Source organism: Anguilla rostrata, chromosome 8 (assembly GCF_018555375.3).
Source record: "Anguilla rostrata isolate EN2019 chromosome 8, ASM1855537v3, whole genome shotgun sequence".
Taxonomy (NCBI): Eukaryota; Metazoa; Chordata; class Actinopteri; order Anguilliformes; family Anguillidae; genus Anguilla; species Anguilla rostrata.
The window spans coordinates 14,398,128-14,424,763 of NC_057940.1; the positions used below are offsets into that span (position 1 = coordinate 14,398,128).

The window sequence follows — 26,636 nt, forward strand, 5'->3', positions numbered from 1 at the left end:
AATGCCAGCGACACGCCTACACGGAGGTTAGTGCCGTTCATTCACTACGTTTTTCCGCTTCCTGGCGAGCGAAACATGGCGCTGCCGTGGAGGCATTGCCGCAGGTGGACCGTGGGTAGAAATGGGGCATCTTCTCTAGTAAACGCGGTCTGTGGCGCTGTCACAGCAGCAGGGCGGAGAGAGGAGAGCATAATCTGTGTGGGAGTCCGCGGCATTGCGGGAACCAAGGTAAAGCATTCATTTTAGGGGCTTGTCAAAATCTGAGAAGGTCATGCGGGTTTAGCCGGTAGTATTAGCTAACTACCGCGAACCGATTCACATGTGTGTGTGCTCAACAATAAATAGTCATATCACTCATGTTACATATTACTTAGATATTATTAGCTACTAAAATCGAAGTGCTATCTATATCAAGTTATTCATGATACATGTGTACACCCGAAACCCACCTCTTCGTAGCATAACCGGTGAACGATTAGGAGAGTCTGGGAGTCCTAGCTAAGAAGGTCAACTGTCAAATAAGAGTATCGCGTACAGTAGTAGGAGTCCTCAGAAGGGCGAAGGTCTAATGATTCGTCCTTATCATACTCACCTTGCAGCGAGTCAGCAATATGTATCATTAAATAGACACCTAGTTGTGTTTTTAAGTAACGCAGGACACATCAGCTAACTTACCCTATACATTTGAAAATAAATACGAAAATGGACGAGTAATGAAATGTCATACTTCCTTCTGACGCCTGATTGTTACGGGAAAACTTGTATTAATGGATGGCCGCATCACTGTCAGACCTAGTTACAAATATTTACGATGTAAACATGAGATTGATATTGAGGAACATTAGGCTTCAAAAGAATGCTATATGGAATGTTGTTTTAAGTTCATGGTTAAACCAAGAAATTTCCACGTCCTGTCTTGTTCGTTTAGTGGTTCTCAACCTTGGTCCTGCTCCTGCGGCCCACTCTGTACGCTGCTTCCGTTCCAACCGCAGTTGCAATCCCAGCATTTAAACGAGCTGTTCATTTTTCTTAATTACGTGCTTAATTAGAGTAATTGTTGGGAATTCTGAATCGATCCTACATAGGTACCTGAGTGCTGAGTCCCTTTAATACACTGAAGTTAAGTCAATACAATAATTTTATGTTGAAAACATTCATGGCAGTGATATGTTGTAAGCAAACCAAAGAGGAACTCTATTACTAGCTATTTTGGGAAGATTTCTGAAACATGTTTTTAAAAGAGCTGAGAATCTGACCTTTTTCTTCTGGATTCAAAGATTAATGATTGGTTTTAATCGTTTAATTTATATTATTTGTTTCAGGTAACCTCTACCAACAGACATGTGAATCTTCCCTCAGTCAGGATATGTAGCTCCCTACTAAGGTACATAAACTGCCAAGAATTAGATTTTCATTATTGGTTGCTGTTAAATCTTCTTTAACGAAAACCTCTTTGCCTGTAGTTATAATTACAGGTCCCTGAACACTACAGAGAATGCCAGCTGTTTTAAAAAGCTGCACAGTGATGCCAAAGCAAAGGATCCCTTCACATTGGCTCAGAAAGACCTGTATAACTTATATGATGATATTAAAAAGGTGAGTGTCCGAAATATGTAAACGGTAGAGTCTAATGACAAAGCCCTCTGCAGTCATTGTCTTGCCCAAGGAAGATATTTCACATTTCAATCCCCTCCCAAGTTTCTGAGCATGTGGCATTCTTGGTTGAACTCCTAATAAATGCTACACAATGAATGGAAAGCACTGAACTGACATTTGTGTGACCATTCCTTGTCTAAGATGGAGGTTTATTACTGGCTATTATGTTGTAAAACTGAAGTAATTGTTTTTATAACCTTGTGATATTGTCCCTGTCAGGAGATGTTTGTGTCTAAAGTAGAGCTGAAGTCTGTGTGTGATTACTACTTCGACGGGAAGGGAAAAGCCTTGCGTCCCATGATAGTAGTGCTGATGGCCAGGGCGTGTAACCTGCACTGCAACCGCGACGGGTAAGACCACAGTAATAAAGTTTTTTTTTTAAATGTCCTCAGACAACACAGCTTCATTAGTATTTCACGCTCACGACCAGTTAACAGAAATTAGCTGTGGTTTATGCGTGCAAAAACCAAAAATTCTAAATTTGCTAAATTATATTTTGTTGTCTACTTTGCAGATATCAGCATTAAAGCTTGAAAATATGTGATTTTCTGTGGCATAAATGTCCTGTGACACCTTTCATTTCCTTGGTTCAGTGCTGTTATTAATGTTGATTCATTAAGTTAAGAACCTGACAAAATAATAATTTAGAGCATATAAATATACAGCTCTGAAATGAACCAGATATTCTCCCTTTGCCAGTACCTACATGATTCATTGCCACAATTCCACAAATTTCTTCCAAAGAGAGCTTCTCCCAGGCCAGAGGTCCATAGCTATGATCTCGGAGATGATCCACACGGCCAGCCTGGTGCACGACGACGTCATTGACGGATCTGACAAGCGAAGAGGGAAGAACACCATTAATGAAGTGTGGGGAGAGAAAAAGGTCAGCCCATCTGGTCTGAACTGCTCTTTTTTTTGTTGTAGATTTACCGCTTAACTATCAACACCGTTTTGATTTAAAGAACCAGTGTAATTTCTCTGCTCTTTTGAATGCCTCATCATTTCTTAAAAGGAAAAGTATGTGTCTTATGATACAATAGGCCTGATCTACCCTATTGTATGTGGATGTAATGTAAGTTTGTTTTGGGATAAACAATTTCTCACTGGGAATTTCCAGGTTTTTTTTTTTTTTTTAAGAAACACTACGTCATGGCTCAGTCCAGTTTCCTGGATTATAATCTTGTGCATTTAACATGATTTATAACTGAAGACGACCAATGTGGTTAGTTCTACAGGAAGGATGGAAATGGAACACCCAGTGCAAGAAGTTTATTTAATTTCAGGTCTCAATACAAGCAGGCAATTGTACAAATTTGAAGCTTCCAAAAAGTGACTTACTCATTTTACTCATCTGGCTGCAGTAAGACCTGGAGTGGCTCAAACCGCTCTGCTTTGGGAGAGCCTTGTCTGTCTGTTGTCTGTCAGTCAGTCTGAGCTGTGCAGTAAAAGCAGCCCATGTTGGAATGAAAACTCCTGTGGGCGGGACCTGTTCATTTCTGCTTTTCCCTCTGCTCCAGGCCATCCTGGCCGGCGATTTCATCCTGTCCGTAGCGTCCATGGCGATGGCTCGTATTGGCAACACCACTGTGGTGACAGTGCTGTCCCAAGTCATCGAGGACCTGGTGCGAGGTAATGGGAGCAGCTCTCCTTTAAACGGAAGATAAGCCGTATGCAAGTGATTCAGCAAGAGCGTGAAATGCACACTTCACAAGGTTGCCAGATTCTTTTCAGTCTTTTCAATACCCATCCAAAGTGGCGTCTGCCCCCCAAGCCGGTTTAGAGCGCACAACTTACATGGACTCGGCTCACGGGTTGCTGCTGTCGACTTGCAGGTGAATTCATGCAGCTTGGATCTAAAGAAAACGAAAACGAGAGATTCAAGCATTACCTGGAGAAAACCTTCAAGAAGACTGCCAGTCTCATCGCTAACAGTTGTAAAGCAGTATGTACGTTCTATCTCGGCATCCAAAATGGAGCCATGCAATTGAACACTGGACAAAAATGGGGGAAACTATTTAATGTGCTGACACCCATTCTTTTATATTGAAAGGTATCGATTCTGGTGAACTCTGATCCGGAGGTGCATGAGATTTGCTTCCAGTACGGGAGAAATGTTGGAATTGCGTTTCAGGTAGCTTTGCATCTATTTCAATTAATTATTTTTTTTATTATTGAAAATAGTTTCATAAACAAATCTGACCAGAGGTATAAGTGTTTGTGGAAAAGTATTTTTTACTTCAGTACAATTTTTTTAAACACTAGTTTGGTTCACTGTATTTCCATACCATATCTCACTAGACACTATGTACTGTGACCAGTTTCACCTTGGAAATGGAATACCGTCTTAGCAATAAATGTAAGCATGTGTAATATTTTGTGAGTATAATAAATAGAAAAGTTTGTCTTAAAAGCAATTTTTCTCAAGAGAGGGCTGAGTCTTTCCCCCTTTTACTTTCAATCTCAGAAGTATCAAATTTTGTGTGTTTTCTCTGTCATATTATGACTTTTTACCCACAAGCTGAAATTTTCCTGAGACTTTAATGTTTCTGTGCTCTGCCTCAGCTGGTGGATGACATTCTGGACTTCACGTCATGTGCCAGTCAGCTGGGGAAGCCCTCTGCCGCAGACCTCCGGCTGGGATTGGCCACCGGGCCTGTGCTGTTCGCCTGCCAGCAGGTCTGTGTCCTGTGACAGCCCACATTGTAAACCAGTGTTGCCAAGTGCCAGGGATTTATTTCAGCAAAGTATTCTTTGAAACACCCCTGATTTACAACTGCCCTTCTTACCACCTCCTTTACAAGTTCATGCCTATCATTGACATATTGAGTATATTTAAACTGAAACCTTTCACAACCCCCCATTTTTGGGGATTTATACAAATCCCCTATACTGGCAACCCTGTGTTTAACCCAGTATTAGTGATCCTCATTCAGGTAAGAACCAAGCCAGTGTGCCCATTTCTCTGGGAATGGACTCCCTCTTTTTCTTACTTTGCAAGACACAGCCGAGCTGTTCTGATAACATGCACAGACATTCAGACACCGCTTGCAGGAAAGATTTACTCTGAACAGGACGTGACTATTTTTGGCTGTTGTCCATGGTATTTCCTGGAGGGGGGCTAGTAACACAACCCTGAGCAGACAAACACAAGTTTGTATGTATTTATGAAGCCAAAGGAAGTACAGAAGTAAAGCCTGTTGTGTGATGATTATTTTATTGTTTTGTTTTTTTTTTAGTTTCCTGAGCTGCATGCGATGATTATGAGGAGATTCAGTTCCAGTGGAGATGTGGAGCGAGCCTGGCGGTATGTCATGGAGGTAAGGAGTTTGAGAGCTGATACCTCAGAAAATTTTAGACTCACCAGAAACTTTGATACCAAATACTTTAGGCTCTCCCGATACTCCCCGATACCACAGACCCTGAAAATAACCTCACATAGTTAAGCAACAGAGAGTAAGGAATGTGTTGTGGAGTATCCCTGGAGTTTGAGGGATCTGTGGTAGTAAGGTGTGTGAACCTATGAGAGGTTGCGAGATACAGAAACGCAGCGATACCCAGCCACTAAATTCCCCGTTTCTCTCACCCACCCCGCCCCCCTCACCTCAGAGTGACGGCATCCAGCAGACCAACTACCTCGCCCAGCGGTACTGCCAGGAGGCCGTGAGGCAGATCAGCAAGCTCCGCCCCTCCGCCGAGCGGCAGGCGCTCATCCGGCTGACCGAACTGGTCCTGTCCCGGGACAAGTGAACCCCCGCCCCCCCCCGTACACGACGTCACTCCAGGCAGCTATTCCTCGGGAGTGGGTCCCACTAAAGGGGTCGTGGCGGTGGCCCGTTTAGCGACCAGCTGTGCTCAGCTAACAAATACGCCAGGTTACCAAATGTGCCTATGCTCCTAGTTACTCACCTGCATGTTCAAATTGATTACATTTACGGTTGTGTGTACACATCCACTTATTACTCTATTTCAGTTCTCTGATGGAACGGAGAAAGAGTGCTTGTTCACTTTCCCTATTTTCCGAGCACTTTTCCCCACAGCAAATTTAATGTCAAAGACGCTAGCAAGCTCGCTACCTGTTGCTAGCCTTTCTGTACTTCGCATTGGCAGAAATGATAGCCGTTTCTAACGCATCAGGTACATTTATTTCTATTTCTCAGGTCTCCGCTCTCAGTAACCCTACAACTGGAAACGCAATCTGTGTAGACACGTAGGCTGTGAGGAACCAGGAACTGGATACATTTGGTACCCTGGGCATTTCTGCTCATTTGACCAGTGAACTATGAGGAGGGGGGTTTGGCTGATTGACCTGCACTTAAACTCAAAAATGGTCAAACCGGTTCTACTCGATTATCAAATGCACAAAGGCAGTGACACATCAAAAGCAAACCAGTTAGAAGAATCTTGCTGAAATCATTTGTAAATCTTGTCAAGTATAACAATCAAAACGGCTATAGGATAGCTGTCGAATCTGAGAAGCGGGGAACTCCGGTCTTCCCGTCTCCCAATTGGCAGAATTTGAGAGAGAGCATGGCTCCGCCCCCCTCCCACTTGTGTGTCATAGAGGTGCACAGACAGGAAGAGGAATCACTGCATCGCTGTCAGACTTGGTTGTACACTGTACTGTAAAACACAGTTCTGCCTTCGCCCTTGTGCCAGTCCCAAAGGCATCTGGGACAGGAACCCGGGGAGACGGAGGACTTCTGAAGTTCAATGGGATTCTGGATGTTACTGTCATGTGGACTTGTTTACAGTCCTTAAGGATCCGTCCACACTGCAAGGCCAGTGTGTGTGCGCGTGTATGCATGCATACACAGCCAGTTGTACCCAGTGTATCGGTATACATTGTATTAATTCAATGAACAAAGCCTTATTCCATGTGAACTGTGTATTCAATTATTCAAAATAAAAGCCAATTTTTAAAAAAACCCAGCCTTCTATTGCTGCATTACCACACACCTCACCCAAAAACAAAATTAAGATTTTTTTTTTTCTGTGGCAGAATGATTTATTATAAAAGACTGTACATAAAATTTCAATTAACAGATTATATATACAAATCAAGGATGAAGAGACAGGGTTCAGATGTTGCTCCCGAGGAAATTTAAGATACAGAACACTTGGAACGTTTAATATAACAAAGCAAACGGACAAGAGTATCAAGGCGTTATCAGTGATATCCTGAAATGTTTTAGATTAGTGGTCAAGAAAACTGTTAGTTCCGTGTGAGTGACAGTTGAGGAGAGAAGAAAGGAAAGATCTCTTCCTGGAGCAGTATGATGACACAAACGAGATGTCCAAACTCAAGGTTATAAATTTGACTGTATAAAACAATTTTACCAATTAAAAATACTTCATGAGGACTACATGGGCTCTAACGCAATCACTTTGTCAAATCATTCAACACACACAGCTGGAAGGTGCCCACACTTTGTTTAAATAAAAATGCTTGTTTACAAAATGAATGACAAATGGTCGCTCTGAAAAAAGCTTTACAGACCTGAGTTATGAATCTAAACAGTCAAAATGTATAAAAATGGAAATCCCAATACACAAGCATCTCGAGGTTAACCGTGTCAAACATGTAGGCTTACCAGTCATTTTGGCCCAGAAAAGACCTCTTCTTCAGTCAACAGTACTGGGATGAATGGAATGGCATCACATGGTCCACTGCCTTTTAATATTCAATAGCACAACTGAGTACAGCAGTGTTTTCAGCCCAAGGGCTAATTTTCAGCAGCAGACTGTAATCGTGAGGGAAACTGGAGCCAATTTGGAGCTGCAGTCTGCATCTGTGATTGTTGATAATGGCACCATAGCCTCCTGTGTACTGGGGACCAGTTCACATGGAAAACCACGTTCAGGGCGCTGTAAAACCACAGTGAGGTCCCTCTGGGAAATGGGGCACGTGGAAATGTAAGCGGTTTGAGGAGCAGGGCCGACGCTGGGCCAGGGGGCGGGAGTTCAGAGCGTCCGTCTTTAGAGAGGACAACCCGCCGCATCTGCAGCCACCCCCGTCTCCTTCAACCTGCACAGCACGGCCCCCGACGCTGCGTTACAGTTCCGCTATCAGCACTTTAATTACAAATCAAAGCATGTAGAAAACGAGATCAACAGCTCCACTAATGCGTCAGATACATTCGGTAGAAAAAGAGCGCTCACTGTAAATATCACACAATGGAAGCGAAATGGATGAACAAGTACATTTATCATACATTTTCTTTTTTTTTTTTTCATTTGTACGCATGCTTTAGGCGATACTTAATTACATTTTAGGAATGTCTGCCGGCTTCAGATACTGAAAATGAACTTCGCTGTATTCAGGACCACCCACCCTCCCCCCCCCCCCCCCCACCTAAAAAAAAAAAAAAAAAATGATTTTGCCTTTTGTCAGCTTGACAGAGGAGAGGAAGGAGAAAATGACAGTTTAACCTGACCAGTAAAACAATCCCTACTCGATGTGTTCGCGTAGGGTGTAGACCGCTCAAGACACCAATGGGCACCCACAGGAACACGCTAACGACGACCTACTGGCAGCTGCTCACATTATATACAGTGAAGTAAGAGGGCACAGGATCATACCGGAAGTTAGAATATAATCATTCACGTCTCATTGTACAGGAAGCGCTTTACAGCTCTACGCACGCTTCCCTTTCAGTGCAGTGGATACTTTGCCCTTCGTTTCGGTCAAAACAATCCAAGCAGTAAAGCACTTCCATTGTATCATATTAGTATAGTTTAATCCCCAACTCCACCCCCCCAACAACCCACCTCAAATAAAAAATAATCAATAGATTTTTTTTTTCTTCTCATTTGCAGTTCTAAAAGGAACAAACATTGCGTCACATCCGAATGCACTGGCCTACGCTCAGCAGGTCAGGTCAGGCCTGGTTTTGTTTAACTGTAGGCGTGGCTGAACGAACAGGGTCCTCTCAGTCGGCATAGTGCATGATGGACTCCACGTAGTTTCCGGGGAAGAGGCCGGTCACGCCGTTGCAGACGCCCTCGTACCAGCCGTCGTCGTTCTTCTTGATGATGTAGATGATGGCCCCCTCCACGAAGGACAGCTCGTCGTCCTTGTCCTTGGTGTAGTCGTAAATCGCGACGACTGAAAGAGCAGGGGTGGAGATTAATGAAGCCAACGCCCGGAAGCGTTCCGAGGGTGTCAAACGCCCTCAAACCAACTCAACGCTTTGTTCTATGTGCAGCAAATATAAACCCATTTATCCATGTGCAGCTCAATCCTGGCGATGCGCTTGAATACGTTATGATGTTCAGGTTGGAATATGCAATTCTGACTGATGACTGTGCGTCTGGCTGTGTGAACACGGTAACAACGTGGCCAGTTTAGGGCTGCCCATAGCTTGCACCAGAGTGGTCCAGATTGCAACCGCCTCCATTTGCCCAGGGCAAGGAAGAGGCTTTACATACAACCTACGTTTGATTCTGTTCAGGATCTAGAACTGCAGCTTTTGTTTTTGGTGCAGCAACAGAGCGGGTAACAGAGTGGGTGAACAGGGCAGCAATAGACTGGGTAACAGAGCAGCAACAGAGCGAGTGATCAGTGGGAACAGAGCGAGTGATCAGTGGGAACAGAGCGAGTGATCAGTGGGAACAGAGCGGTGCGTATGGAACAGAGCGTGATCGTGCAACAGGCAGAGTGATCAGTGGCACAAGGGCGTGATCAGTGGGAACAGAGCGAGTGATCAGTGGGAACAGAGCGAGTGATCAGTGGGAACAGAGCGAGTGATCAGTGGGAACAGAGCGAGTGATCAGTGGGAACAGAGCGAGTGATCAGTGGGAACAGAGCGAGTGATCAGTGGGAACAGAGCGAGTGAGTAGTGGGAACAGAGCGAGTGATCAGTGGCAACAGAGCGAGTGATCAGTGGCAACAGAGCGAGTGATCAGTGGGAACAGAGCGAGTGATCAGTGGGAACAGAGCGAGTGATCAGCGGGAACAGAGCGAGTGATCAGTGGGAACAGGGCGGATCACAGCGAGTGATCAGAACAGCAGGGCGCACTGCAGAGCTCACCTTTCTCAGCGTAGGCCTTGGGGGCCCACTGAGGGTCTCCGTCCGCGTACGGGTCGCTGTAGTGCACCACGGCCGCCTCCTCATCCTCGTAGTCGACCGGCGGGGGCGGCGGGGGCGGCGGCGAGTCGTCGAACAGCGGCACGTCGTCGGGGGGAGGCGGGGGCGGCGGAGTGGGCGTGTCCGCTACTGGGGAGGGAGGAGCACACAGCTCAAAAGCCACACTTGCTAAGGCCCCGCCCACCTCACAAGGGCTGGATAGGCGTGTCACAGGGGGGACGCCAGCTCGCCATGCATCGCGACGCTGCCTGCGACTCATGCATGTCCAGGCAAAGTGGGTATTAGGTCGTGCACTTCAGCCAGTATGGTTAGTGAAAATAGCGCCCCTCAGAGGGTGCGAGTATGCATGCCATAAAACCCCTTCTCTGCTCCTCCATTTGCGCTTTACTCACAAGCTACAGCCTCCCACCCCTTCTGCAGTACAGAGGAAATCGATAAAACTGTGCTGGGTCAGATCATACGCTTCCTTCTACACGATCCCAAGGGTAACTTATGTTCTATTCATATGGAGTCCTTTTTACATTCCTACCATCTGATCTCACGCTTCATGGTGTGGTTACCAAGATTTCCAGCAGATGGCACCATACAGGGTCTGATTTGGTTTCTTTTTGTTACAGGATTAGTATGTAGCCAGTTTTCCCTGAGAGAGGGTTCATGTACACAGAAATGAGACAAGTACAAGACAATGGATGGTATGTTATTACAGGAGTGCCAATTAAAGGGGCTATTAATTTCAACATGCGATATTGCCATTGACGTTCTGCGAGCTGCTTTGTATCCTGAGAGTGTAGGCAGAGAACACAGAGAAGTCTTTCAACGCAGACTGTAAGCCGAAAGGTTTTAAACTAAATTAACTTTGGTTTCTACGCAACAGCCAGGTTGCGCTGAAAAGCAGAGCATTTCAGCTTTTGTAGCTTCAGTATCGATTGAGGGAAAATGACTGTCTGGAAAATGCCTGTCTAGTACTTAGCCCCCGCTTCAGAAGTAGCACACTACTCACGTATTGGTAAATTGATGTACTGGTAAATTGATGCACTGCAGGCAAAAGGAATCTTAGGTGGAAGAAACCCTGGCATTTATAAGTGTAACTAATTGCCGAGGGATACGGGAGTCTTGTAGACAGGACACATTAAAACATTCTCGCTGCGTGCGTCTGAAGCTTGGCTACCAGCGTTCTCTCCTCAGCCAACCCTAAATACGCAGATCCGGCTTTTAAAAGCGGGCTTCGCTCGGCCCACCGTTTCCATGCCGACAGCTGGGGCAGTGTCAGACTGCGGTAGCTCTGGTCTAGCAGCGGCGCAGCGGCAATGGCAGTACGCATCCGGGGGGTTCGGACAGGGCGACGCAGGCGCGGAATACGGAGGGGGAGATGGAGGTGAAGAAGAGCTACGCCTACGAGACGAGGCCGAGGGGACCATGCGCTCGGGTGCAGCTAGGGGGCGCCACTGCAGACTTACTGTTCTCCTGCACCCTGGCCACAAAGCCCGTGAGGGGTATCTGTGGAGTCAGCTGGGGCATGGGGGGAGGGGGTGGGGCAATAGTCACTGGAGAGAGAGCGAGAGGGATGGGGAAGGGGAGAAAGAGAGAGAGAGAGGGAGGGGGAAATGAGAGAAGGAAGGAGGAAGAAAGGAGGGCGCCCGGGTACAGGACAAGAAAAACAGAAGCAGATGTCAGTGTCAGGAAACAAAAGAGAGAACCACACGGAGAGAGGGGCTAACCACAAACCAAGCCCCCTGCCCCCCCCCGGCTCCACCACAGATAGGACACACCTGCCCAACACCACCCAGGGGGACGGTTGGAGGGGGGTATGGGGGGTAGCAGGTGTTCAACTGCAGTGAGAGCCAAACAGCGAATGAAAGCTAACACAACTAACACAGAAGAGCTTACAGACTGCTGCACACTGGCCAGACCTCTCCATGCTGACAGATCCAGTTTAACCACAGACCTCCACTTTATACTGTTCCTCTCTGTGTCCAGTTCACCCAAAGGAGTGACCGCAACATCTCTTCCTTTGGCCTCCCATCCTATCTTACTCTCTAAATCTGTCTCCATTTCTCGCTCTCTCTCTCTCTCTCCATTTCTCTCTCTTTCCGTCTCTCTCCGTCTCAGTCTCAATTTGTCTCTCTCCCTCTCACCACCAGAGAACTCACACCCTTGTGTTCTTCTTGGTCTGGCTCAGTGGGTTCTGTCACTCTTGGCTCTTCCAAGTGATGGAACTTTCAGTCCAACACAACAGGAATGGGATTTTATATAAAGAACGAACAGTGCTTTCACGGTTAAAGAATCATTTGTGCGCTGGGAATGCAGCTCCTCTGTGGCCCTCCTGGGTCCCTTTTCTGGGACACCCCGACCGGCGTGTTGCCTTCAGGCCGGGACTCGGTTTGAACGGTGAGAGAGGAAAGGATACTCCAGCATCACTGGCCCCCATTCTGCCCAGTGCAAACCTGCCTTAGCGCCACGATGTCCACACTGGGCACCGATGAAACAAACCGCTTCTCAAACCAAACAGCTGCCATTTTCCCCAGGGACAGCTCATGAGGGACTCTGTCATCTGAGGCTTCCAGCAGGAAAAAAAAATGTGAACAACAGGAGCCTGAGTCCATCCGCAGCAGGCAGCAAGAGGCACTTGGCGGAAGAGCGGAGCGTCACGGCCGTGAGCTCCGGCCAGGGGCCTGTGCGGTGTCTGAGAATTACCGCTGTACACGGTGGCCTCCACAGAAGTTTTACAATGCAGCCTTAATGGGCTCCTACTCAGAAATGTCAGAGAGCTGCGATGCATGTTTGAGTGATGTGAGCTGGAGAGGTTGAGTCTAATCCGCCAAGGCAAAAAATAAATAAATAAAACTTGATAGTAAGAATGGTGGCAAACTTCCTGAAGTAAATCACTCACTTTCTCATACCTGTTCACATCCAATAGGGGAATTTTATGTGACGTCTGAGTTAAAGTGGCAATAGAAACCGCGGTGGAACTGGCTGTTCTTACTGTATTCCATATAACGGTCGACAAGACATCCCATTACAACACTTGTCGGGTAACACCCAGCCTAGATGTATATTTATGTTTATGGATCTAAATCCAGCTCGGTCGATCAGCATCTGTATTGCACTACATGCCCAGAATTCGACCTTGTGAGTAAATGTTTATCTCCTGAAGAATCTAATCAACTGGAAACAAGGATGTTGTCTGTAATGTTAAATGACTGCTGGGCATGGGAACCTGACTCGTCCAACAGAAGCAGTCCATCTGCTGGTACAGACTGTGCTTGTGTCTCACCCACAACCCAGGAATATCCCGCAAGAGCTCTCCAAAGAACAAACTATTAAAGCACACATCCTCTTTGCAAAGATTTCACAGGAATGCGTTCAATCCACTGCAGGTATTAAATCTTGAGATTCTCACAGGAGGTGGTCCAACAGTGGAACTAAATGCAGCTCATCGTGGGGGGCTTGGTACCTGAAGTATGCTCCTGCTTTTAAACTCTGCTCTACTTTTTAATTACCGTTACAGTACAGTCTCTACCCATTTGATGTTTGTAACTTGTTAGTCAACTGCCTTGTTCGGTAACTTTTATTTCAGGTGCCCCTTGCAAAAGAGATTTTGAACTCAGTGGGGTTTTTCCTGGTTAAATAATGGAAAAATAAAAAATGAAATAAAAATGTTTCATGCACTTGTTGTACAGGCATATGCATGATTTTCCCCCCATTGGTATGGTGTATATGAATCGTAGATGTCATTGTAGTGACATCATTGTTACACATACTTTTGGGTATGTGGTTCAGCTGGTGATAGGTACAACGTATGAGGGTTCGGTTTGGGGGAGAGGGCGTGGCTTACTTGAGTTTTGGGGGTACACGGGGCCGCCGTTGACGTGCGGCTGCTGCACGGAAAACTGGGAGGTGACGGACGGGGCGCGCCGGTACGTGCCGGTGGCCGAGACGGTGGACACCGAAGAGGTGGTGGAGTTGTGCCGAGAGATCTGCCGGGATATCGTTCCGAACTGCGACATCGGGATGGGACCCAGCCCAGGCCCCTGGGGAACTGCCGCTGTTAGTACCCAAAGAGGAGGGAGAGAGAGAACCCAAAGGGAGAAAGTGAGCCACACCCAGTCACAGACAGGACCCAGTTCCCAGCAGTCCGTACCGCACACCGCAGACCACCCAGCATCATTATAACCCACACGGAAGACGGGAAAGGGACAGATGCACCAACAAAGTCATTCAACCAATCATTCGACCGGAGGAGGGGCAAGGTATCAGATCACAGTACCACGGCCCAGGAGACATAGACAGGAACATTATTAACGGTCCACATATCAGATTACTGTACTAATGCCGATGCAGAAAAGGATGAGAGCACAGCATTATTACCCATTAGTTAGGGGGAAGGACAGCCATCAGATGAAAGAACTGAAGTAGTGGACACGAAAATGTTAGAAATAAAAAACGTACAAGGTGTGTCCTGTGGCATAAAAGGTTGTATTTTCACACGTCCAATGTTACGCACACATTTTCCAAGAGTAGATTAACCTGCCCTGTAAACAATGTTTGAAACAGGTTGCTGGAAATATAACAGTGCCATAATATAGATGGGAAAAATGCGCAATTCACTGTATATGCACCGATCGCAACAAAACCTCGCAAAAAATGCAGAAAGCTCTGACAGTCCAATCTACCCACAGAACTGCGCTGATGCTAAAGCTTTTGACATTCTGAAATGATTAAAATTGTTGAAATTCTTGCGGCTTGCAGAACCCTGTCATGGCTGCCTGTCTGCAGAGGCGGTAGGTCATAAATCGAGGCAGAGGTGCATCCTGGAGAAGCATCACAGCCGAGACTGGGCTCAATTCCGGAAAGGGACAACACCTTTTTATGATCACCACACGCCAAAACCAACTTAAAGGTAAAGCGTATGTTAAAGATAAGATTACTGAAATGTCAGGTTGAATTTATTTAATTTTTTTTTTCATAATTTCTTTCATTTCATATTGAAACTGAAAGTCCAGGCCTAAATCTACACCAGAGAAACTGATGAGCTCACAGTAGTTCAGTGGACAGTCTGAACAAAAAAGGCATTTTTTACAGCAGGCAAACATCACTGGATGGTCTATGCTGAAGTGGCATCTTATTGCCAGTGAAATGGCATCTTACTGCCAGGCCTTCGTAAAATTTGCTAGCGCAGCGCTAATTACTCACAGGGACAGCGCATATCATCTCTCTGCAGGTTGTCTGCGCTGAAGAAACTCTGGCTTTCACTTTAATCTGCACTAAAAACTGTGTCTTTAAAAAAGTAATTTTGCACTTCCACAAAATAATTGAGAAAATGAACAAATGCAGTACATTGCAAATGCGCTAATTCACCGTTTTCAGACAAAAGGTTCTCACCTGCTTAAGCTTTAATTGCATACAAACAGAAATAATGAGATAAATGCGCAAAAGACTTAGTTTACTTATTTTCTAATAAACAATTTTGTCCCCAGTTTGGAACAGTGCACTCCAGCGAAGGTGTGTGTGTGTGTGTGTTCCTTTGACACTCATCCAGAAGTCAGCGATTACATGGCACACCAAAGGATGCACTATTACCGGAGAACTACCACTGATCAGACGAGAGAATATCTCCCTGGCAACAGCTGGTAGCCTAGGTAACCTGAGGATGTCTGCCACGATGCTGGGAGGGACCGAATCAGCGGTAACCCTGGCTGGCCACCCTGAACTAAACTCACCTTGCCTGCAAATCTGAAGTCATAAAATCAAAATCTCCAGACGAATAATGGCATTTAACTTCTAGAACACGAAGGAAGACAAACCCACCCCAGAGCAAACGTGCCCCGTTCGCCATCAGCTACAGTACCGCTGCAACCACTATTTACCCACAGCTCTCTAAGAACAGATTCCATATCAACGGAACTAAATAAAGCATAAATAAGTATCACAGTTCTCTGAAACTGACATATTGAGAGGTGACTGACATACTGATTGTAAAATCCGTGTGGAAGCACTCCGGCAACCTACACCTCAAACCACATTAAGAGAGGAAGTCCAGTACGCCCATCAGACCTCTGATCACTGCGCTGTACAGCACGAGCCTTTATTGCATTACATTAAATTACAATCGTTTAGCAGACGCTCTACCCCAGAGCTACTCACAGTACAGGAACACAAGTGCATTCACCTGATTTATACGAGTAATAACGGCAGAACCTGGCTAACAACACTCCCACACCAGCAGGAACACACGCAACATCACTAAAGCACTAATGCAAACGATCAACGCTAAGCAAGAAAGATGAACATTCTACTCTTAATGCAAGCTTCCGCACCGTTCAAAACAAATGCACACCTTCAGCCTTCACACAGCACATAGCTACATTTCATGAATGCAACACCAACAACATAAACCAGGAAATAGGGAACATGCCGGAAGGAAAAGGAAAGGCTTTAGCGCTGCTACAGTGCTTATTTTTATTTTATTTTTATCTCCGGGGCTTTCTGTAATGGTTAGGCTTGCGGTCATGCTTGGACAAACCCAACACATTGAAAACAGCCCAACGGCCCAAGCCGCTAGCTGATTATAAAAAGCCTGGACCAGCGAGACAAATTTACATGCTCCAAAGCCACATGGTCAGCTAGAAGCAGTCTCAGAGTTTGAGACTTTTACACGTCAAAACCTTTCTAACTGCAAATATGCCGTACTGGGACTCTCCCTGGACAGTAATTGTACCCCAAGTGAGAAAACCTCTTGGGGAATGGGGTAATGGAGGGGCTCCAAGGGGGCAAATACTGACTGTACTGAAATGAGGTCAGAGGGGAGGGGACAAATTCAAAAACAGCCCTTTTGGGTCAAAGGGTCAGGGCGTGATAATTCAGCCCAGCTCTTAACCAATCAGACGGCGTCCTGCTGAGGGGAGACCTGCGTCTCTACTGGCACGCCAATCACCCAGAACTGAGAGCAAGGGGCCGCTTCCTGAATGAAAGGATGTGGCGCTATGGCAACCGGTCCCCTCTGACACACAGGCAGATCGGCGAGTCACACAGGCCAAGCGGTCCCACACTAATCACCTGGCAACTGCTCTCTCTCACATACCCCAGCCTCCGAAGCCCCATAATCATTTCACCCACATTTCTGCCACTATCCACTAGCATTCCAATCAGACGTTTTCAGGGTTAAAGTCAAGCCACATTAATAAAATGAATAATCTGCTAAATGTGGACAGCAGTCCTGAATTCCAGTATGGAATGTGTTTGATATATCACATATAAAAAAAAACTGTTGTGCAGTTGCAGATGAAAGTGTTTAAATCAGGGCTGCCCACCCCTGCTCCTGGAGGTCTACTAGTCCTGTAGGTTTTCACTCCAGCTCTAAAGCACACCTCATTCAACAGCTAGAGAACCGCTAATTAGTATAATCAGGCGAGCCAAATTCGAGTTGAATTAAGAACCTAAAGCACGGCAGATCTCCAGGAACAGGGCTGGGCAGCCCTGGTTTAAATGGATCTCAGTTCACAGCACAGTGGAGTGGAGGCACAGGCCCTGTTCTGTGCCTCTTAAAGCCCCCTGAAAATGACGCTCTGTTTAATTGCGCTTGTTTGATCCGCTGCCCAACTGGAGCGTTTCCTCGCGGACGCGTGTGGGCCAGTTAATCAGCTGTGGCATCCATGCTGGGGTGGGCCTGTGGCGCGCACTCAGAGGGGAGGGGGGGGGGCGGGCTGGTGGTCACCACGGCGACCATACAAACCAGCCGCTGACATCACAGTCTGACCCGCCGCCCAACCAATATAACCCTTCCTTTTTCCCTTCACCTGTCGTAGCAGAGGGCATACGGTTTGAGCCTGAAATGGCGACATCATTTCCCATGTGATCTTGTGCGTGAGGCGGGGCTTACCTGGCCCTGGTCCTGGTCCCAGACTGGGCGGGGAGGGCGTCGGCACGGCGATGGGAATCCCAATGCTGCTGCTGCCGCCGCTGTTCTCACGACTGCCGCTGCCCCCACTGCTGCCACTGTGGGGGGGGGGGGGGGGCACACACACAAGGTGTGTCATACGCACTGTGCTAAATACACACTACACACTGTGCACTGTGTACCACACCCATAATGCTACACACACTATATCTCACACAGTGATATCACACACCTTGTCAATCAAAGTGCATTACACATGATATAACAAACACAGTGTACTGAACCTTACCTAATCGTGCAGAGAGCATATCACACACATACCACACACACACACACACACACACCACTGCACAAAAACACCATTTATGAAAAGCAGCTTGCCACAGAAGAAGCACTGCCTGTTAACCTTGAGCTGCTGTCCAGCTCCTAATTTCTCATTTCAAACAGACTTTCTCCCTCTCTCTCCACTACCTTACCTGTATTCTCTCATCTCAAAGAATCGCATTACACACGGACTGCCACTTGATGAAATTCACAATCCATTTTACAGCCAGGAGTTTTCTGTGTGTTTTTTTGGTTCTTCCAAGCAAGTGAAACAAAGTGGACAGCAATGATAAATGAGGAGAGAGATGGACTTGCAGAATTATAATGTAATACCAGGTGGACTGCAGTGCCCGAATCTGACAAGTGATTCAGTTTTCAATTTATAACTCCCAAAGACAGTATTAGCTTTCACGCACAGAGGGTGCCTGCACACCCAGAAACTCATCCAATTCACAGGGGTGCATTCACTTGAACTACGTTTTGGATTTTAAAATATTAATACTTCCCCGTGTACCAAGGTTGTTAAAAGATTCCATTAAATAAAAACATTGATCAATACAACAGCCAAAGTTCACTTTGGCTTCACACACACATTCATATACACCTGAGTGAGGGCACATATTGCTAACCCAGCTAAATCAAATGCTTGGCTCAACTCTAATTCTCTCACTTGGCTGAAATGATGAGCTGATATTCCATAAAGGGTCAGCTGTATGAATTTTAGAACTAAAATGAATTCCAACGGATTGCAACGCACACACAGACATGCACACTTGCACAAACACGCGCACGCACGCGCACACACACACACACACACACACAGACACACGCACAAACGCATGCATGCACACACAAACACACAAACATAGAGCACATACAAACACAGAGACACACAGAATACCATAGACACACACACACACACACACACACACACAAAGCAAACTTATCACAACCCTGAATTTCAGTCACTTCACAAAAGCCGGGCAAATTAGTCCCGGCATCATTACTGCTAGCCGGCCTCCTGCAGGAGCTCCAGCTCATCTGCTGGCTGTGAACGCTGGGCGAGCTCTCCACACAACCGAGAGCAGAAACACGGCAGCAGCCAATGAGGGAGCGGGCTGCGTCCACAGCTCCGACCACAACGCCCACCAGAAGCCTTACTGGTGATGTGTCGAAGCGCAGGGCTTCCCCTTCGAAAACCTCAAGACGTTTTTAAAGACCGGAACGGGCCGGTTTCACCACCGCCTCCACCCGACCTCTCACCACAAACAGGAGGCGACGCTCAGCCTGCCAGTTGAAGCCCCGGGACGGCCAGACAGCCAGGCTGAGCGCGGCGGTTTGGGAACCCAGCCAGGACACCAGGGAACACTTCTGTAAAACACGCTCCGTGAAAGAAGTGCAGCGGGACCGCTAACGCTCACAGGAAGTCAAGACCTCCATTTGAGATCTGACAGATGGCGTCTCATAAAGCTCGCGGGCGCTGGCTCTCATGCAGACGCAAGACTGCCCCCACCCGTAGCCCTGCTGAAAGCAATCCGGTTTCTGCAGGGAGTCTCCCATCCGAATGCTGACAATGTCCAGCACGGCTTAGCTTCTGCTGTTCAATTAATATTCTGATAGTTTGTGGAAAGCAGTCACCCACAATGTTCATCCAATGACAGCTCACTGTTCGCACTGGGTCCTGATCCTAACACCTGTTACGCAAACAAGGTATAAAAAAAACAAAAAAAAACAACCAAATCCCTCAGTTACACAAAGGATGGAACAGTGCTGCCCCCTGTGGGGTGAGACGATGGGGAAACTCAAACATCCCGGTGGATGACTGAGGACACCTGGACCCAGGAGTCCAAAACACCAAACACACCTTGTGTTCAGGGATCACTCTTACAGGGAACGGCAGAATTACTCAACAACCTGTAGAGTCCTGGTTCATCTGAAGAGCAACATTTCTCCTCCACCACCAGAGACACTTCAAGCACGGAGAGTTCTTTCTAGAATAGGTCTTTGCCTAAACAAAAGGTTGCATACCGATTTTGTGTCAAAGGCACTGTGCATAAACACTGACCACGTTTCAACAGATGCTCTGAGGCAAACCTGTCCATCATCTTAAGAGGCGGAACTAGCAGGGGGAGGTGGCGAATCCTGAGGAGCAGGTATGAGCCATTAAAAGGGTGATTTACACCCATAAACGCAGTGGTGAAGTCCTTCAGGTAATGAGACGACAGTCAGCAGTCTCTCTCATGCGTGTGACACATGGCTCTCATGTTTCACCCTGGCACACAGAACTACAGTGAGAATAAGGGCATCGGCGGTCATCGTCCTGTTGATGTGTTTTCTGCTCAAGATCATAATTTGCACCAGCTGTTGACACTAATGTGATGCAGCTGTTAGTGAAATTGAAATAAAACCATGGAGAAGACGTGTGAATGTTATTTATTTCGGGGGGGGGGGGGGGTTCCAGATCCTTCTGAGAATGATCAGGGTATGACATACCATGCTCAGGAAAACTACTGAACAAACGGACGGAAGTGGCTGCTGAGCACAGACTCTGTTTCTGTAAATGTTACACTGATTTTACACTTCTCTGTATTCATTCATGGGCCATGTCACATAAGATAAAATAGACAGCACAATGGCCCCCAGCTCTCTACAGGCACAGGCTGCCAAACTGTCTTTAAAGGGTTGGATCATGTGATCACACACACACACACGTACACACAAACGCAAACACACAGACATACAACAAAAACACATTTCCCAGTTTAGTTTCTGCATTGTGACCAACAACAACGATCGTATGTTTTTCTTCCATATTACGACTGGCATTGTCTTCTGGCAGATCCCCTCCAACACTAACAAAAGATTACAGTCTCCAAATAAGGCTGCTCAGAGGGTGTGTTGGCATCTGAATCAAATAAACATGAAAACACAAAGACCGCATCTGCGCACACACAGACACACACACACACAATTGCAATCTCACACAGATCACGACAGTTTCCTTCACACAATCACAGTTTCGTACGCCTGTCAATCCCACAGCTCCACACACGCAGTGGGGAGGGGAGACATGGGGGCGGGGCTAAGTGAGGTGGGAGGAGGGGATTGGGTGAGGTCAGGAGGAGGGGGCGGGGTTACCTGTGGGTTCTGGGTCTCTGGTTGAGGGAGGCGGTGCGGCCGGGGCTGTGCTGGCTGCCCAGGCGGGCGGGGCTGGTCATGTAGTCGTTGGGGACCACAGGGGGCTTGACCGGCTCCAGGGTTTTGTAGGATGTGTTTCGACTGGTGAAGCACAAACAGGGCGCCCCACATAAACACAGGGTAGAGCTGCATGCAGGAACGCCTCACATATATGCATCACGCATATATGCAGTCAGAATACATGCTGAAGACTGTGTGGGTGCTGGGAAAGACCTCTGGAACATGCCATGCATTTCACAAGCTTCTGTTTGCGCATCTTTCAGCAAAAATAAAAACCCATCCACCCATTCATCAACAGTTTAAACCACAGACAGAGACAGACACACACAAAGATACACACTCACATACAGACACAAACACATACAGACAAACACACAGATGCACACACACAAACGGATAGACAGACAGACACACACACACACACACACAGCTGTTCTGCGAAGGCAGCCTTACCCCAGAGTGCCCCGCCCTGCCATGGGCGGGCTGGGTGGTTTCTGCGTGGGGGGGTTGGTTCTGGACAGCGTCCCTCCCCTGGCAGGCTGGTTGTTCCCATGCTGCGGGGAGGGGGGGGGGGGGATCGTTTGTGAACACCCAGCAACGTGCCCGTGCAGTTCTGAAGCGCGACGCAGCGCTACGGCTAAAGCGGGAGCCACAGACAGCTGGTGTTTCCCAGATAAGCAGAGATTTTTATTACTGTTTTATCCGCTCTCATCAGGCTTTACTTAAGCAGGCAGCGGAGCTGTGAACTCGTTTCTCTGCTGCGGCTGAGCACCTGGGGAGCCCGGGCCAGCCGGAGGCGGTCTGGCAGCCGGTCAGGCGCGGCCGGGCAGTCCAGACCGAGAGCGGCGGCGTGAGAGCCACGCCAGGACGGCAAGCTCGACAAAACCTCCGATAAGCGTCACGTTATCTTGACCACAGTGTCGCTGGATCCCAGTTTACAGTGTCTGAGCTATTCAGTGAGCTAATTACAGGCCAGACTACACACCCCAAAGAAAGGATAATGTGTGAATTATGACTGTTTATGATCTTTATCAATTTTTAAAAAATCTTTATCTGGGAAAGCCATATACACAGATTAAGTACTATGAGCATTTTTATGTACTATTAAAAGCAAACAAATCATGACAATACAGTGACAAACGCGTAAAAGGCGGCAGTTCTACTGTAACAAATATATAAAGCAGGTAAGGGGGGGCGGGGTTACAGGAGGCTACCAACACTACAGAAGTAAGGGGGAGGGGTCAGGTGAACAGTAACTCTTACCTTGGCTTTTAGCCACTTAACGTGAGCCGGAAAAAAGAGAGAGAGAAAGCACAATGTCAAAAAGAGCACCTCTGAGGGGACGCCTGAAAAGTTAGCACAACGCTACAGAAACAGGATGGGGCCAAACAGGGGCCTGTTCGCCTTGTGCTGAAACACAAGGCCTCATACTCCTGTTTGGCTTTGAACAGGAGGGGCAGCACTGCACTGGTTTGATGCTACAGTGACTGGCAGATTACAGTGCTGCATTTCAGTAAGAAAATAAACATCTCTCTCACACGCACACAGGCACGCACAAAGACGACATCCTTCAGTTCTGATTAACTGGGAAGGGAAGTATTTTACTCCAGCAGTGACAACTCGGTCTTTAGAACTCATCATTACACAAATTGGCTCCTATAGTCTTCAGCACAAAGCACGCAGGCAATTAGCCCAGATGTACCATGTGAGGGAGCTGGACCAATCAGCCCACAGCGTTCTCTGTGCTTCAAGTAAAAAGAAACAAACCCCAACTCTTCCAAGAGCATACTGTAGTTCACAAATTTCAATGCCCCAGCTGCAGCCTGTAAGACCGGCGGTTCGTACCGCCAATGGCCGCGTCTGTCTCACGGCACAATGCCTTCTGGGTAAATCCAGAGACACAACTGACAAGAAGTCTGCTGTCACTCAGCAACACAGTAGCTGTGTTACATATTCACAGAGCCGCACAAACCAAAATAATGAAAAAGGGTGCATTTTTATAAGAGAAACGAGAGCGATACTGCTGCCCGCTTTCATTACTGTAAACAATTCTGTGGGCTGTGAAGAGGAACCAAAACAAGGCGTGGCGCATTGTGATAGCGACCGCTGTATGTTATTTTTGGAATCCTGCCTAACGAACATGGATGTGGAGATGGGAATAACATTAGAGAACCGTATTCTCCAGAAAAAAAACAGGCTGTAGAAAAAAATGAGTGAGAAGCTGATGTTGTAAGCAGCGAAAACTCCCTATTCATGCACCGTGACCACCACACCCAAATTACCACGGCCACACTTCCTGGAGTTTACTCAAGCTGCAAAACAAAGCATGACCCTCGTCATGTGACCACTGCACTGCGACCCTGTACAAGTACATGAGCTAATAAGGAGCTATTAAGGGTTCTTTTCGCGACAGAAATTTATGAGGCCATTCTAAATATTTAATATAAGTTTAGTCAAAGAGGAAGAGAGTAAGAGAAAGAGAGAGAGAGATAGACGGGGAAAGAGCAGGGTGGAGGGAGGCACAGATGGAAAGAGAGCGGGCAACACCCAATCCCCATTCGATCTTTTGGACAGGATCCGATTTCCCGGGGAAGTGGTCGCGTTTTCCCACAGGCGCGCGGGCCACCGGCGGGCGATGCGGTCCAGCCAGCGGCCGCGCGGGAAAGAGGACCAGACGAGCGCTTACGCAATCCGTACGGACTCAGGGGAAAAAAAACCTCTCCTTTTCCAGGTCACGGACACGAACGCTTAAAATCCCAACAGCAGCGCGGGTTAAATCTCTGGGGGATTGTGGAACAGTGGAATGCTCGGGGAGGGTTGAAGTAGCAACGTCGCTAACGCTAGACACGGCTCGAGTACAACTACGTACTGTGCAGTGCGGGCTCTGAGTGGGGTAGCAACGCTCGCTTAAACGCTGTAATCACGCTTGGGGCTCTGAGTGGGGTAGCAACATCGCTAACGCTGTGTAAAAACGTATCGCTTGGGGCTCGAGTGGGGTAGCAACATCGCTAACGCTGTGTAAAAACGTATCGGCTTGGGGCTCTGAGTGGGGTAGCAACGTCGCTAACGCTGTGTAAAATACGTATCGGCTTGGGGCTCTGAGTGGGGTAGCAACGTCGCTAACGCTGTGTAAAATACGTATCGGCTTGGGGCTCTGAGTGGGGTAGCAACGTCGCTAACGCTGTGTAAAACACGTATCTGCTTGGGGCTCGGAGTAGGGTAGCAACGTCGCTAACGCTGTGTAAAACACGTATCAGCTTGGGGCTCGGAGTGGGGTAGCAACGTCGCTAACGCTGTGTAAAACACGTATCAGCTTGGGGCTCGGAGTGGGGTAGCAACGTCGCTAACGCTGTGTAAAACACGTATCAGCTTGGGGCTCGGAGTGGGGGGCTTTCCTGCTACGTTGCCCGGTTGGCGACTCTCTGGCCCGTTTCCCTGGACCCGCGCCACGGTGCCGCACGTCTCTGAAGACGTCCGTCGCGCTTGACGAGCACGACCCGGCCTCCATCGCTCCATCAATCTGCTTCATGCCGGCGCTCTGCATACCCAGTGTATGAGCATTAGCCTGATTGTTCTCCGTCTTTTTATGAACTCGCTGATGTGCACGGCTGTACAGAAAAATCAATCTTAGCCATTTCAGAAATCCTATAGTAAATATGACACGGTCGCCGCTGCCCCAGTTAACCCTTTCCTCTCTGCTCCAGACGGGGGAACCTGCTCCGGATTTCCCACAGTGCTCAGAGGAACAAGGGGCGCAGAACAGAGGCGCTAACGCTAGCAAAGCAGGCCAAGCCAAAACAAAACACAACGGCGAACCCTAGAGAACACACATCTGGTTCCACTTCTGCACACCAGGAGCACAATGCTGACTGGGCTTCAGGCGACTCTCAAAACACATTTCTTTTTCCCAAAATATAGGAAGCTTGGATTAGTCTATGAATACATGCTAATCTTGCAGTTAGACGGAATTGCGGGCGCATCCATGGATCTGCAGCGCGTCACGAGGCCCAGCGGCACCTCCATCTCCAGCCAATCAGTGGCAGCGGCATTTTCACACGAACCGGACTCTCAAATGCATATCAATGTCTGCACCAATAGGCAAAATAATGAGAAATGCTAAATATTAAGATGATGTCTTAGTTCGGTCTTACTCTTCTTAGAGAGTAATAAAAGAGGACATGTTTCACAATCAACTCATTAAAATCATAGAATTGTTTCTCCGAAAGCAGTGAATGGAAAGTGAATGGAGAGTCTGCCGTTGTGCAGACGACTCGCTGCTGAAACACACCACCCCTCCGCTGTGATTAACACAGAGAGGGGAAATCATTGAAGACTTATCGAAATGTCGCCGCTCGCTTTCACGGCCGTGCCCTCGTGAAACACGGCCGCCGTTCAGCAGGGGAGTCCGGACGCTATTGTTTTCACTCTTCTGTCAGGCATCCGCAGAACAGACGGGGCCCGAGAGCCAGCTCGCACCTCACACACACGCATCAGCGGCACATTAATGAGTAACTAAATCAGCGGGTACGTGCTAACGGCTAGCTAACCGGACCCATGCGTACTCACCCTGCAGGCATAGAAAGCACATACAAATGACCTCCTGCTAAACACAGCCTGCAGTACAGCTACTGTAAAATAAGCTGACATCACACCGGAATCAAGAAATCCGGTGGCATAATTGACATGGAAAAACACAAACTATGGACATTCTGTGGTTGTATAGCTTTTTGAAAGAGCCATACAACAAATACAGTGGTAGAAGCAAATTCTTCAAATGCTTGAACTGTTTTAAAACGGCATAGACTCATAGATTGATTCACCTGCGGCCAGTAGTCCAGATAAAGGCATCTGGAGACATACTAATGCAAATGCTAATGTGTTTTTGAGTGTGCATACTTGTGTGACTCCAACTCCCAATATATGCAGAGTTTGAGAGACACAAGTACGCACGCTCAAAAACACATTAGCCACCCATTTACGGTAAGTATTTATATCAGATATTAGCATGTGCATCCCATTATGTCAAGCGCTACGCCTTTATGATTTGTACTAAACCAAATCTCAAGCAGCAGTTTGGCTTTTATTTTGGCTGCACGTTATCCTTCAGGATGACAACACTGTGCTATAAACTGCAGCTTAATTCAATAAACCTGACAGAACAAATGGGCCCTGTGATTAATGGACCAGAGCTGAGGGCGGGGCCCTGTGAGTCATAGTGCCTGGATTGTGAGGTCATTACAGTCAGTCATGTTCCCCAGCCAACACACACGCCGGGGGCGGGCAGGGGGTGGGGAAACTGATCCAGGACCCCGCCCACACGTGGGAAACAGCTGCATAAGACACTGGCTGGAATTTGACAGAAACAAAGGGTAAAAACAAAGCTGTTCATTAATTTTAGTCTGAAGGCTCTGTTTCAGTGTGAGATGAGAGGGAGGGACAGGGAACAGGAAAGCGCCTTTTGAATAACTCAA

General features: G+C 47.4%; 2 protein-coding genes across 11 annotated transcripts in view; one reads left to right on the forward strand and one right to left on the reverse strand.

The window, feature by feature from the left end:
* Nucleotides 1–12: 12 nt before the first annotated feature.
* Nucleotides 13–6,584, forward strand: pdss1 (prenyl (decaprenyl) diphosphate synthase, subunit 1). The gene is made up of 11 exons (XM_064346587.1): nucleotides 13–228; nucleotides 1,323–1,384; nucleotides 1,464–1,596; nucleotides 1,876–2,006; nucleotides 2,401–2,542; nucleotides 3,177–3,288; nucleotides 3,492–3,601; nucleotides 3,710–3,790; nucleotides 4,222–4,335; nucleotides 4,896–4,976; nucleotides 5,266–6,584. Exons 1-11 carry the CDS (start codon nucleotides 76–78, stop codon nucleotides 5,404–5,406), a joined length of 1,260 nt encoding a protein of 419 aa, XP_064202657.1. The 5' UTR covers nucleotides 13–75; the 3' UTR covers nucleotides 5,407–6,584.
* Nucleotides 6,585–6,638: 54 nt separating this feature from the next.
* Nucleotides 6,639–26,636, reverse strand: part of LOC135260885 (abl interactor 1) — a 46,313-nt gene continuing 26,315 nt past the window's right edge. For 2 of the 10 annotated variants that reach the window (XM_064346586.1, XM_064346582.1), the window contains exons 4-11: nucleotides 22,429–22,443; nucleotides 21,619–21,719; nucleotides 21,106–21,246; nucleotides 17,626–17,741; nucleotides 13,582–13,791; nucleotides 11,204–11,290; nucleotides 9,690–9,875; nucleotides 6,639–8,764 (exon numbers count right to left, since the gene is read on the reverse strand). In XM_064346586.1, the coding sequence (XP_064202656.1) occupies nucleotides 8,589–8,764; nucleotides 9,690–9,875; nucleotides 11,204–11,290; nucleotides 13,582–13,791; nucleotides 17,626–17,741; nucleotides 21,106–21,246; nucleotides 21,619–21,719; nucleotides 22,429–22,443 (1,032 nt within the window). In that variant the 3' untranslated portion in view covers nucleotides 6,639–8,588. The remainder of the gene's footprint in view (nucleotides 8,765–9,689; nucleotides 9,876–11,203; nucleotides 11,291–13,581; nucleotides 13,792–17,625; nucleotides 17,742–21,105; nucleotides 21,247–21,618; nucleotides 21,720–22,428; nucleotides 22,444–26,636) is intronic. The other 8 variants (XM_064346576.1, XM_064346579.1, XM_064346577.1 and 5 more) reach the window with 8 other exon arrangements.

Coding starts and splice junctions, on each gene's coding strand:
- pdss1 (XM_064346587.1), top strand. CDS start 76: ATGGCGCTGCCGTGGAGGCATTGCCGCAGGTGGACCGTGGGTAGAAAT. Junction 229..1,322: donor GCGGCATTGCGGGAACCAAG/GTAAAGCATTCA, acceptor TATTTGTTTCAG/GTAACCTCTACCAACAGACA. Junction 4,336..4,895: donor TGCTGTTCGCCTGCCAGCAG/GTCTGTGTCCTG, acceptor TTTTTTTTTTAG/TTTCCTGAGCTGCATGCGAT.